Here is a 13001-nt window from a genome sequence, read left to right on the forward strand (position 1 = left end):
CCACCCCGCCTCCTAGCTTTGCCATTTTAATCGGGCTTCCTTGTCTCTTTTTCCCCTGGATCCCGCTTTCTCCCTGTCCCTCACCCAAGGTTTGCCTGTAGGTACCGGAGCTAACATCGAAGGTGCCTAAAGATGCTGAGCGGCATTTGGTTCCTCAGTGTATTAACCGTGGCCGGGATCTTACAGACCGAGAGCCGCAAAACTGCCAAAGACATTTGCAAGATCCGCTGCCTGTGCGAAGAGAAGGAAAACGTACTGAACATTAACTGTGAAAACAAAGGATTTACAACTGTCAGCTTGCTCCAACCCCCTCAGTATCGCATCTATCAGTTGTTTCTCAATGGAAACCTCTTGACCAGACTGTATCCTAACGAATTTGTCAATTACTCTAATGCAGTGACTCTTCATCTAGGTAACAATGGGTTGCAGGAGATCCGACCTGGGGCATTTAGTGGTCTGAAGACTCTCAAGAGACTGCACCTCAATAACAACAAACTGGAGGTATTGAGAGAGGACACTTTTCTAGGCTTAGAGAGCCTGGAGTACCTCCAAGCTGACTACAATTACATCAGCACCATTGAGGCAGGGGCATTCAGCAAACTGAATAAACTCAAAGTACTCATCTTGAATGACAACCTTTTGCTGTCTCTGCCTAGTAATGTGTTTCGGTTTGTCCTGCTAACTCACTTAGACCTGAGGGGAAACAGGTTGAAGGTAATGCCTTTTGCTGGTGTCCTTGAACATATTGGAGGAATCATGGAAATTCAGCTGGAAGAAAATCCATGGAATTGCACCTGTGACCTACTTCCTCTCAAGGCATGGCTGGACACCATTAGTGTTTTTGTGGGGGAGATTGTCTGTGAAACTCCTTTCAGGTTACATGGGAAAGATGTGACCCAACTGACCAGACAAGACCTCTGTCCCAGAAAAAGTGCAAGTGGTGATTCTAGTCAGAGGAGCAGTCACTCAGACACCCAGGTCCAAAGGCTGTCCCCTACAATGAATCCTGCTCTCAGCCCAACCAGGGCCCCAAAAGCAAGCCGGCCACCCAAAATGAGAAATCGTCCAACTCCACGAGTGACTGTGTCAAAAGACCGGCAGAGTTTTGGTCCTATCATGGTGTACCAGACCAAGTCCCCTGTGGCCCTCACCTGTCCGAGCAGCTGTGTCTGTACATCTCAGAGCTCAGACAATGGTCTAAATGTTAACTGCCAAGAAAGGAAGTTCACTAACATCTCTGACCTGCAGCCCAAACCTACTAGTCCAAAGAAACTCTACCTAACCGGGAACTATCTCCAAACAGTATATAAGAATGACCTCTTAGAGTACAGTTCACTGGATTTGTTGCATTTAGGAAACAACAGAATTGCAGTCATTCAGGAAGGTGCCTTTACAAACCTGACCAGTTTACGCAGACTTTATCTAAATGGCAATTACCTTGAAGTGCTGTATCCTTCTATGTTTGATGGACTGCAGAGCTTGCAGTATCTCTATTTAGAGTATAATGTCATTAAGGAGATTAAGCCGCTGACCTTTGATGCTTTGATTAACCTTCAGCTCCTATTTCTGAATAACAATCTGCTTCGGTCCTTACCTGATAATATCTTTGGGGGCACAGCCCTCACCAGGCTGAATCTGAGAAACAATCATTTTTCACACCTGCCTGTTAAAGGGGTTCTGGACCAGCTCCCTGCTTTTATCCAGATAGATCTACAAGAGAACCCATGGGACTGCACCTGTGACATCATGGGGCTAAAGGACTGGACCGAACATGCCAATTCTCCTGTCATCATCAATGAGGTGACTTGTGAATCTCCCGCTAAGCATGCAGGGGAGATACTGAAATTTCTGGGAAGGGAGGCTATTTGTCCAGATAATCCTAACTTGTCAGATGGGACTATTTTATCAATGAATCACAACACAGACACACCTAGATCACATACTGTGTCTCCTAGTTCTTACCCTGAACTACACACTGAAGTTCCACTTTCTGTCTTAATTTTAGGATTGCTTGTTGTTTTTATCCTGTCTGTCTGTTTTGGGGCGGGCTTGTTCGTCTTTGTTCTAAAACGTCGAAAGGGAGTGCCAACTGTTTCCAGGAATGCCAACAACTTAGATGTAAATTCCTTCCAGTTACAATATGGGTCTTACAACACCGAAACAAATGATAAAGCTGATGGTCATGTCTATAACTACATCCCCCCACCTGTGGGTCAGATGTGCCAAAACCCCATCTACATGCAAAAGGAAGGAGACCCAGTAGCCTATTACAGAAACCTGCAGGACTTCAGCTATGGCAACCTGGAGGAGAAAAAAGAAGAGCCAGCCACACTTGCTTACACAATAAGTGCCACTGAGTTGCTAGAAAAGCAGGGCACACCAAGAGAGCCTGAGCTGCTGTATCAGAATATAGCTGAGCGAGTTAAGGAACTCCCCAGTGCAGGCCTAGTCCACTATAACTTTTGTACCTTACCTAAAAAGCAGTTTGCCCCTTCATATGAATCTCGACGCCAAAACCAAGACAGAATCAATAAAACCGTTTTATATGGGACTCCCAGAAAATGCTTTGTGGGGCAGTCAAAGCCAGACCACCCTTTACTGCAAGCTAAGCCGCAATCAGAACCAGACTACCTCGAAGTTCTGGAAAAACAAACTGCAATCAGTCAGCTGTGAAGGGAAATCATTTACAACCCTATAGCATCAAAGGATGCGCTTCAAACTGTTGGAAGCACTGCATTTGCTTTTGTTGTGTTCTCCCTTCCCCAGTGCTAATGGGAGACTGAAAGCAGTTTGGAAGAGGGGTGAAGCAATGATACTGCTCTTGCAAGCTTTCCTTTAAATTATTTTTCTCTTATCTCCCACCTTCACACCTCCCCCTTAGGAACCATCAGTGAACATGAATGTTTCTACACTGCATTTTTTCATAGATATTATTTAGGTTTTGTTTCTGTTTTCTTTCTTTTCCTTTTCCCAGTGTGGGAGTGGAAATAAGTAATAGTGATTGAAGGAATCGTAGGTAAAGTTTTCAAATGAGAATATTTTGTAGAAGATCTCCAAAGATCTTTTGGAACTACAACTTCTTTTGTAAATAATGATCTATGGTATTGCCATCTTCAGTTACCAAGAATAGGCCTGGGCTTAGCTACTTTGTGTTAAAGTGCCTTTGCACTTAAGTATATTACTTAAACGTTGCTTTTAGCTTTGAAAATGAAAAGTATTTTAATGTGTTGTATTTTTAAACTCGAAATCAATGTAAGATAGATCTATATGTCAGCTATATTATGTCAACATACAGTTTGCTTGAGTTCTAGAAACCAGCCTATCATCAAACAATTCTAGCTTAGGACTTTATAGACTTAAATGTAAAATATTTCCTTTCTTCTGGGTTTGTTACAAGTGATTTTATTTAAGTCAAGAAAGGGGATTTAACAGAGGACTAAAGGTAATAAGCCACCTCTGTCAGAATTAGCAATTCATTAATAAAATATATTTAACCCAATATCAGAGTGAATTGAATAATTAATGCCCTCCCGTAAATCATTATTTTACACTAACATGGTCAGTGTTTTAGATTATTTTCCTAGTTAATAGTATATTACACAACTGGTAGTATATTTTTTCTGCATCAAATTAGATATTTTTATATATTTAAACGAAAATCTGTATTTCTAACTTTTTAATTGAAATTAATATTTTTTTCTGCCCATTGCAACATTTTCTATATACACATACCAGTAGAGGCCGCCACACACCTCATTTAACCAAGACACAAGAGCCATTTAATACATTGAAGGAAGACTTCAAAGGTAAGATGAAAACTTCCCACATAATTTCTCTGCAAATTCAAGACAGCAGAGATAAAATTGCATATGTTACATTTTATTTCTTTGAAGATCAAAAATTACACTCAAAATTCCTTTCAGTTTTCACATTTTCTGACAAAGGTAGATTTTCCTCTTGACTTTAATTGAAGTGTTAATGAGGTACTATCAAATCTTGTCCTATTTGCATTTCCAAATTCATTAATAGTTACCTAAACTGCAGCAGTAAGCGTCTCCCCCCCCCCTTTGCCTTCTTTGGGTATGCTTTACTTGAAAATTTTTAGCTTGAGCAAGCCTTTAATTTTGGTCTTAGCAGTCAATTATTTTAACTAACCAACTCTATATAACATTTATGAAGCCTTATTAGACTGTAAATAATTTTTAGATGCAAACATTATTGTAAGATTTAAACAAACAGCCTTTCTTTACAAACAAAAAATAGTTTTGTTTTGTCTATTGTAAATCCTTATGCAACTGGGATGGTGATCCGCATATAAAGTAGTCCAGCTTTTCAATTCCTTATTAAAGCAAGTGATGGCGTCTGAAAGAAGCACACTGTTTCCTTTTCATAAATAGGTTACTGCACATAATAATCCTTTATTATCATGTGGAGATTGAAGTGGATCCTGATAACTTACTTTTAAAGCTTTAAAATGACAAATAGTGCATTACCACTATTAACAATTCATGCTACAGTCTTTCAATTAGAAATTACTTAAATCCAAATCATTTGCATTAATAATGGTGCAAAATGGACTTTTTAAACAACGGAAGATAATTGTGTCCATATATAAAAGTAAAGTATACTATGGAAAACAAGGTTTTAACAAACTGAAATCCCTGAATATCTACAGTGACTGACTTATATGTTCACTATTTACTTAAAAGTCAATATTGCCATTTACATCCATTAACTTACAATTGAAAATGGAGGTCAAAGTGATTTACACATGTGTTAATACAGAAATTTTAAATTTCCTACAAAAGGAGCTAGAGTACTGATTTGTTGGACATGGAGATAACTCCTGGAAACCACCTCATCTTTGAGTGACATATATAATATCGGAGGCTTAAAATTTGTTTTTATTTGGTATAATGCTCAATGCCTAATACAGAGGCAGATATTTGGGGAAGTCATGAAGGCAAATCAGCATACATCATATTAAAGATAGTTTCGAGCTTTAACTGTGACAATATGTTAATGACATGATTCTACTTCAGTGTTTGTTCTTATTTTCCTGAAAGTAAAACATCCATGTTAATAACAAAATTAGTTCATTAATCTTAATGAAATATACTTTACTTCTCATTCATTTTCACGATTTTTAAAGAGGCCTCCTGGAAGAACTCAAATATGTAATCTCTTTACCTCATTAATAAGTATTTGCTTCAATATTTTCATGCTTCTAGATTTTTTCTTTATTTACATTGAGTATTATAATCAAGTCTTTCAGGTATGATCCAAATGGTTTCATTTAAACATATAATGGCACATTTTGTGTTTTAATCTTTACTATCAAATACAAGCATAAGCCCTTCAAGTTTAATTGATTTATTGGCATTTCCACTGGTTATATTCTGTTTTTCCTTACAGTATTAAGCACTTCAAACCTATTTTATGTTAGGATTTTTATTTTTAACTCCTCCAGCTGGATTTTTAAAAAATTTCCCTTACTGTTTCCAGACAGATTATAATGAGTATGAGCCTAGCAAAAATGATTCCAGACAAGATAGTGACATTGCTACGATCTGCTTGGACTAGAAATAGATGTCTGGCCCTACAAATGTCAAATAGCAATTACTCTAGATTTTAGTACTTAATTAGTTGCTTTCATGACTTCTGCATATACCACCAGTGAGTAAATTGTACAAAAGTCTCGAAAATACTATTCCTCAGGCTTGACACCATTGCCAAGAGTATTTGGTATGGACTTAGGCCAACCTGTGTGCCTTCTTTCCTCAGGCATTTGGTGAGTAAGAAAAAGACTCTTCAATATCCTCTTTGTCCTCTGACTTATAAGGTGACTTAATTTTTCTAAATAATTCTGTATCATAAAGGGCTCAATATTTTACAGATTTTTAAAATATACATAATAAATCAGAGGGAGATTCTGCCATTTCTCAAACCCTGAAAATCCTTTTATGATATTACACATTCCAGAAGCATATTAGATTGAATGCTAGAGTGAACAACGCCTTCCAAATGGTTCTCTTACTCAATTTGTTTCTTCATTCATTCATTCATTCATTCATTCATTCATTCATTCAGGCACTCATTCAATACATCTGAAGTGTTTTCTTCCCTGATGCCTGGATCTGCTGTGTGCTGAGGAGCCACAAATATATATTAGACAGGCTCTCTAAATGCCTCACTCCAAGCTTTCACCCCTGCTCCCACTGTTACTAAATCCCTTTCTCCCCAACGATCTCCCAAAGTTGGCAAAGAGCTTAGTACAAAATAAAAGAGAGTTTTACCTTAATGAAAATCACCCCCAGGTAAGTAGTGGGGACAGCAATAGAATGCAGAAGGTTTAATTTTTAAATTCTCTGGAATAAAATATCAAATAGATAAATCATAAGTAGACTGGTTACAATGTAAGTGCTATTAACACATCTTTGCAAATATGTACTTAAAAGGAGAAAGATACCACTAAAATAAAATAAATCACAGCAGATTGAGAGAGACCCAACGTTATGGCCTGATGATAGCTATATATTTGCGCTATCTACATCTACTTTGTAAAGTTGAATACCAAAATTGTAAATATAAAAATAGCTGATATACTTCAATTTTATGGAATATTCATGTTTTAGAGACAATGTTTACTTTCTATCTTAGTGGCTTAAAGGGTAATCTTTCAACTCACATGCCTTTTAGCAACACAATAAGAGACTTAATTATGTAAGAGAGATTGAAGTACTTTGTGAGGGTCTACTTTGCTTCTCAAAACAGTGGTGGGAACAGTAGTGTAAATTGAAGTTTTATAAATCAAATTGTATTTTAAGTGCATTAAGGGAGCTGCCATTTAAGTAAAACTTGGGAATCCCTTTATGAGGCAGAAAATCATTTTATATTGCAAACAACCACTCTGTTTTGTATGTTTGGATTTTCAATATCAATTTTGCTTAAAACCAAGCTCACATGCATAATAAGAGTATGTTTTGTCAGTGTTGCTTGTGCTGTCTTATTTTTTTTTTGGTTGCTAAGGGCTTATACTTGAAAGTGTTGCAGTTTAATGTGAATTGAGCTATCTACACTTTTATGATGGCACAATAGCATTCCTGAACGTTTGGACTAGCAAGGCTATTTCAATTCAATTGAACACAGGACTCTTGCTCAGCAGCAACTTCCCTCCCAAAACCTTGTTTCTGTAGAGGGTAGCCTGACTCCTGTATTCATGTCTTATGAAGTGCTTAGAGATACAGGTTTTATAAAAAAAAAAATGTTACTATGTAAACATACTGAATTGCATGTGTGTTGGAAATTTCTAGCAGTATTTTAGCTTGACAGTATATGTACAAATTCTGTTAGACTTAGTTGCAAATAATTGTCTTCATGTTATTGGAATAAATGGCAAATGAAACAATTTATTATGTAAATAGATTCTTGTGCCAAATAGTGACAATGTTTAAGAAAAAAATGACATATTTTGGACTGTCAATAGGCAAAATAAATTACTGAAAATGTGATCAAATGATATTGTATTTTATTGGATAAGCTGTTTAGTTATTTTATGCTGTAGTTAGCTTTCAGTTAATAAATATTCACTAAAATGCACATGTTGGATTAGTTAGAAAAGTTTTTGGAGCCTTTTTTTCTTCTTTCTTTCTTTCTTTCTTTCTTTCTTTCTTTTTTTTTTTGAGACAGGGTCTTGATTGTACTGGAACTTGCTATATAGACCTGATTGGGCTCAAATTCAGAGATTTGTCTGCCTATTCCTCCTGTGTGCTGGAAGTAAAAGCCTGCACAATGATGCCCAGCCATAGTTTTTATAATCTTGAGAAGAATTAATGACAAATGTGAGAGCTGTCCTCTTTGCCTTGGTATATGTTATTCTAGTGTTGAGAAATGAATATTTTTATTCTTTAAATGATGTTTTTCATGTTTGCTATAAAAATAAGCTTTAAAAATATTAATATTTCTCCATGAGTATTTGTTAGTATTATACCTGAAAATTAAAAGCAAACAATATAAGCAAAACAATTCAGATACATGTCTTTCTAGGAACTAAAACAATATTAACTGACTTTCCAGTCCCCATGCCACACACATACACTTCTTTTTTCACCATATTTTTTCTAATATCATGAATGATCTAACAAATTCATATTTTACAAAGTAAAAGAATGACTGACATACAAATCGAAATGCTATTAATTGTGTTCCTTAACATGAAGCGAAGAGAAATGAGAAAGAGATAGTATTTTGTTCCTGTGATGATGGTGATGTTTTGAAAGTGACTACCTTGCCTACTTGTGTTTGGCTAAAGAATCAAAGCATATCTTCCAATATACACTCCAGTATCAACTGTATTTTGGGACATTTTGATCATGACAGAATATTGACAAAAACTAGTATTCTAAGGTACTGTCTAGTTCACAAATTGACTACCAGACAGCAGTATGAATTCTTAATTCTTAATGAATTCTCTCAGAAGTAAAGCCTCTTTTCCTTCCCTTTTGTTATCACTTGATGATAAAAATACTTTAGAGAATGGATAGGTGAATGGTTGATATGCTGCTTCTCATATGAGGACGGAAGAAAAGGTTGACACCCAGAGAATCTACAAGATCGAATGATAATGTTTCCCAGAGTTTAATTGGCTTGCTGTCATGTTTTCACAAGAGTGGAAAAAGAAGAAGAAAGTTCTGCTTTTCAAAGGTTTTTGAGGGTCTGATTAAAAGCATTAATTAACCAAATAAAAATCAATCAATATTTGGCTCAAAATTTCCTTTTGTCCTGCAAAAGAATGTTATTAAAAAAGAAGTAAATGTTCTTTGCTCCCCCACCAAAACACCTTGAAAATGTACTTCAAGAATTCAACGAAAATGACGCTATTTATATATTAACTATTTAATCTCAGTATGGTTACATTTGAAAGATTTAACTTGAACATTTGCAACCATTATTTTTAAATTGTATTATTTATATTTTGTTTTTAGGACATACAGTTCTACTGTACAAACATGAAATATGAAGATTTAAGACAAGTTAATTCTTCTCTTTATAGATTAAAGTGGGACAAAGCTGTGCCTGTCTTGGTTTTTCTTTTTTTCAGTCAGATTTCTTTAACTTCTTGCCAGAAGAAACTACCAGAATCTCAAATGATTATAATACAGACACATTTTTCCCTCTCATCTGTGCAAGAGAATCCTTTTGGATCTCAGGCCCAGAGACAAGTATTTTCATATTTTAAAACAACATTCTGTCTTGATTTTTCTTTTAAATGATCCTGATTCCTTCTTATGCTCTGACTGAGAAGAATCTGAGAACATTAGGAGGCCCATTCAGCGTCTTATTCTTATACATCATAACCCTCCCACACAATAATAATATTAAACCAGTTAAAATTACTCATTATGCAAAATGGGAATGTATTTTAATTCATTAAGATATTAAATCATTCTAAAGGTTGAAACATTACATTTAACAAGAAACCATTTTCAACAAATATTATACCTGTTCTAAAATCAAAAATGTAAAATTCCCTAAAAATTCTAATGCTCCATTTATCTTTAATAAACTCTAAAGATTCTCTTTCTCACATGCTCATTGCTGCTTTAAATATTCTAACTGGATAGATTCTTTTACAAGAAAAGTATATGCAATTGCTGATATCCCTTATGTGGTACCAGATTTTTTTTAAAATGTGATTTATGGAGTTCACACTGTGTGCTGAACACTCAAAGACATTCCAGTGCACATGTTAAGAAAATCTACAAGTCTTCCTGAAGGCCAAGCATGTACACTGGGACAAGAGGCTGGAGCTAATGGACAAGTCATAAGGTACCAAATCTGCTTTAAGGCCACCAAGATATCAGGAAACACAAGATACACATTTAAAATAAGATTTAATGCCTACCATTGGGGAATTTATAACAAAATAGGACAGATGATTTATATATCTTTGTAAAGAATATAAGAGGTCAGGATCAAAACAGAAAAAGATCAATAAAAACACTGGACTAGTATTTTTCTTTCCTTTAGAAAGCTCTTGGAAAAGAGGGACACCAGAAAGAGTCTAAAGTTTAAAAGGCTTGGGAAATTATGAAATTTGGAGATGAAGACAATAGTGAGCATACATAGAAAAGTGAAGAGAATGGTGAGGCAAGCTTAATTTATCTTTTGATGCTTCTGAAAGGAAGATGAGATTTGAATTCAATTCATGGAAGGTGTATTAAAGCAAAACAAAGATTATGGTTTGATTAATATTTCCATAAAGAAGCCTGATAAAGTATTTCAGGTGCGTTTCTAAAGTTAACCTTTGTAATTACTGAGGAAGATTTTTATATCTGTGGAAGGAAATCGAGGTTTATGGAGTTCTAGTGCCGATCACAGTGATCTAATGAGTATGGGTAAAGGTCAACTAGTTCAGTAAGAGTCAGCACAAGGATGATATTAAAGACTAGGCACTGAAGAGTCAGCATACAGAAATTTAAAATTCAGCTCTGTCATTCACCAGTTCTGTGTCCTTGAACAAGTCATTTAATGTCTCAGGACCCAATTTTCTTCATCCAATACAAGTGGCAATGATCATCTTTACCTTAGAGAATGGTTATATGGACTAGTAAGTTAATATTTGAAAAATTAAATATTTGCTATACAAAACTAAATGTGACAAAAGTGTCACTTGAAACCATTTCTATTTGAGTCTCAACTCTTGTTTTTTCCAATCTACTACTGGGTCTTACTGCTTTAACAGAATCAGTGAATCACCTAGAAGAAAAGAGTCAACTGAACATTGGGTAGAAAGTGTACTTACCTGGCAGGGGAGATACCTTGATCACAAAGGTTGTTTTCCCAGGGCAAGGCTTATCCATTGCACTCCGGATGTGCTGACCCCTGCGATTTCCCCAAATGCGGGAAACTTGACTGCATAATTTGTGGTAGTGGGGAACTGCGTTCGCGCTCTCCCCTGTAAAAAATAAAATTAAAAAAAAAAAAGAAAAAGTGTACTATGGTCCAAGACCTGTTGTGACCACTTAGAACTAAGAAAGTAAGTTTCTGCAATTAACTTCTAGAAAGAAGTTGAAGATAAGAAATCTGTTTGTATATTCAACCACTGGCAGGGCTATCTATAAACTGAGCATGCAGATTGATCATTTAGAGAGCCATATTTAGTAACACACTCATCACTTATCATCAGAAGATCTTTAGCATGAAAATATTTTGACTCCAAGGGAAAGGCATAAGGTAAATGGCTAAGGAGAAATTTGTAGCACTTTAGCTATGAGAATAGTAAAACTAAGGTCATTTGGAGAGGAATTTCAGGCTTCTCTGGTATTTACAAAGGTCAGCTGGCTCTGAGCTGGTTAAATACTGACTTTCTTAAAACGTAACTTATACAATCACTTACAAGGGCTCAAGTTTAGATGTTCACTGCACTTAGTTCAGTGTCCTGCTGCCTTGGTAGTTAGCAGCATTATGAATCATTATTTTTAAAAGACAGAAGCTAGTTATTATTTTTATAACCCAAACTAGCACTGAATTTATAGCAATCCTCTTGACCCTGCTCTCCAAATGATGGGACTATAGGGGTGTGCCACCTCTATGAATCATTTTTGAAGAAGGGATTCTGTTTAGTTTTTATTTTTCATCTTGTACCAAGATTTCTAAGTTAAATAACCCCTGCTGGTTATTCAACTGACCTGCCACATAGTCTAACCTAAGGCACAACTATTTCTAATAGTTCCCTTAATTTATGACTACCCTGCAACCTCTTATTTATGTGCCTTAGTATGTTGTCCTCTCCTATGAGATCTTAAAGAAAATGAAATTATGAATCCTTTGGCTTAAAGTAGTTTTAATTTACATCTTATATAACCTTTTAAGGAGTTCAGAGTGTGTATACACAAGGAAAACAATGTCTCCAGTGCTAAAGTGGTGAAAGTCAGAAAGTTGGCAGATGTCTGTTCAGAGCATAGCTTGTTATTATTTCCACAGCATGTTGCTGATGCACGTAGTGAGGTGCTTTTTACAGTGTGAGAAGAGTAATTGGGTTTCTGTAAGGTAGGGAAAAATGACTTGATATGGTTTGAACATACTTCTTAAGGGTATACTTGTGGACTTAAAAAAATATAAAAAACCCAAACCTTCCACTACCCCTGCTCCCTAAGAATAACTTCAAGTGAGGCAAAATTTCACTCAAAAGTAAATTCCCTAAAACAAAAGGAAAAACGGAGTAATATTTTTTGCATTATTATTATGAAGAACAAGAATCCTTTTAAAGAGAAGGGAGCTTAGAAAAGTTGACACAGTAATTTAGAGCAGGGGTGGAAATGATGAAATCTTGATTCACAGGATTAGGATATTTCCATTACATTCTATTGCATAATTGTAAATGAAAAAGTTTCAAAAAGCCTTTGAGAATTTCTATTAAATGGTATCTAGATAAGCTTTCATAGTTATTCATAACAAAGCTCCTTAAATAGTAAATTAGAAAGGTCATATCATGACAACTTTGTACAAGCAAAAACTCCCCTAACACCCATGCAGAGATTTCTTTTATTTATTTATTAAAGATTTCTGCCTCCTCTCCGCCACCGCCTCCCATTTCCCTCCCCCTCCCCCGATCAAGTCCCTCTCCTTCCTCAGCCCAAAGAGCAATCAGGGTTCCCTGCCTTGTGGGAAGTTCAAGGACCACCCACCTCCATCCATGCAAGATTTCAATCAAACACTTGTCAGGTTCATAGGAGGAGCGCATTGTCAAACATTATAGCTTCTTTTGAAGCCCAAAGCATTCAGTACTTAGAGTCCCTAAACTACTTATCAGTCCTTCATTTATATCTGACCCACTAACTAAAGGCCTCACTCAGAATGCAAAAAAAAAAATTTAGCTGTACTGAGAACATTGCTTTTATTGGTGCATTTGGTCTTTTGGCACTAAAAACAAATATTTACTGAAGGTCTATGAAAACCCTGGTGGGATCAAAAAGTCTAGACTGAATCTTTGGCTCAAC

The 13001-nt window shown here is 35.9% G+C and overlaps 1 protein-coding gene and 1 non-coding gene across 4 annotated transcripts in view; both read left to right on the forward strand.

Annotated features, from left to right (window-relative positions):
• The window catches only part of Slitrk2 (SLIT and NTRK like family member 2), a 12314-nt gene extending 4691 nt beyond the window's left edge, over positions 1-7623 (forward strand). For all 3 annotated transcript variants that reach the window (XM_005369743.3, XM_026777360.1, XM_026777359.1), the window contains one exon: positions 90-7623. In XM_005369743.3, the coding sequence (XP_005369800.1) occupies positions 133-2673 (2541 nt within the window). In that variant the 5' untranslated portion in view covers positions 90-132 and the 3' untranslated portion in view covers positions 2674-7623. The remainder of the gene's footprint in view (positions 1-89) is intronic.
• Positions 7624-10796: 3173 nt separating this feature from the next.
• LOC113455535 lies at positions 10797-10960 on the forward strand. Its single transcript, XR_003376610.1, has one exon. It is a non-coding gene; the product is annotated as a U1 spliceosomal RNA (small nuclear RNA).
• The last annotated feature ends 2041 nt before the right edge of the window (positions 10961-13001 follow it).

This window comes from Microtus ochrogaster, unplaced genomic scaffold, assembly GCF_000317375.1.
Source record: "Microtus ochrogaster isolate Prairie Vole_2 unplaced genomic scaffold, MicOch1.0 UNK59, whole genome shotgun sequence".
NCBI classification, from domain to species: domain Eukaryota; kingdom Metazoa; phylum Chordata; class Mammalia; order Rodentia; family Cricetidae; genus Microtus; species Microtus ochrogaster.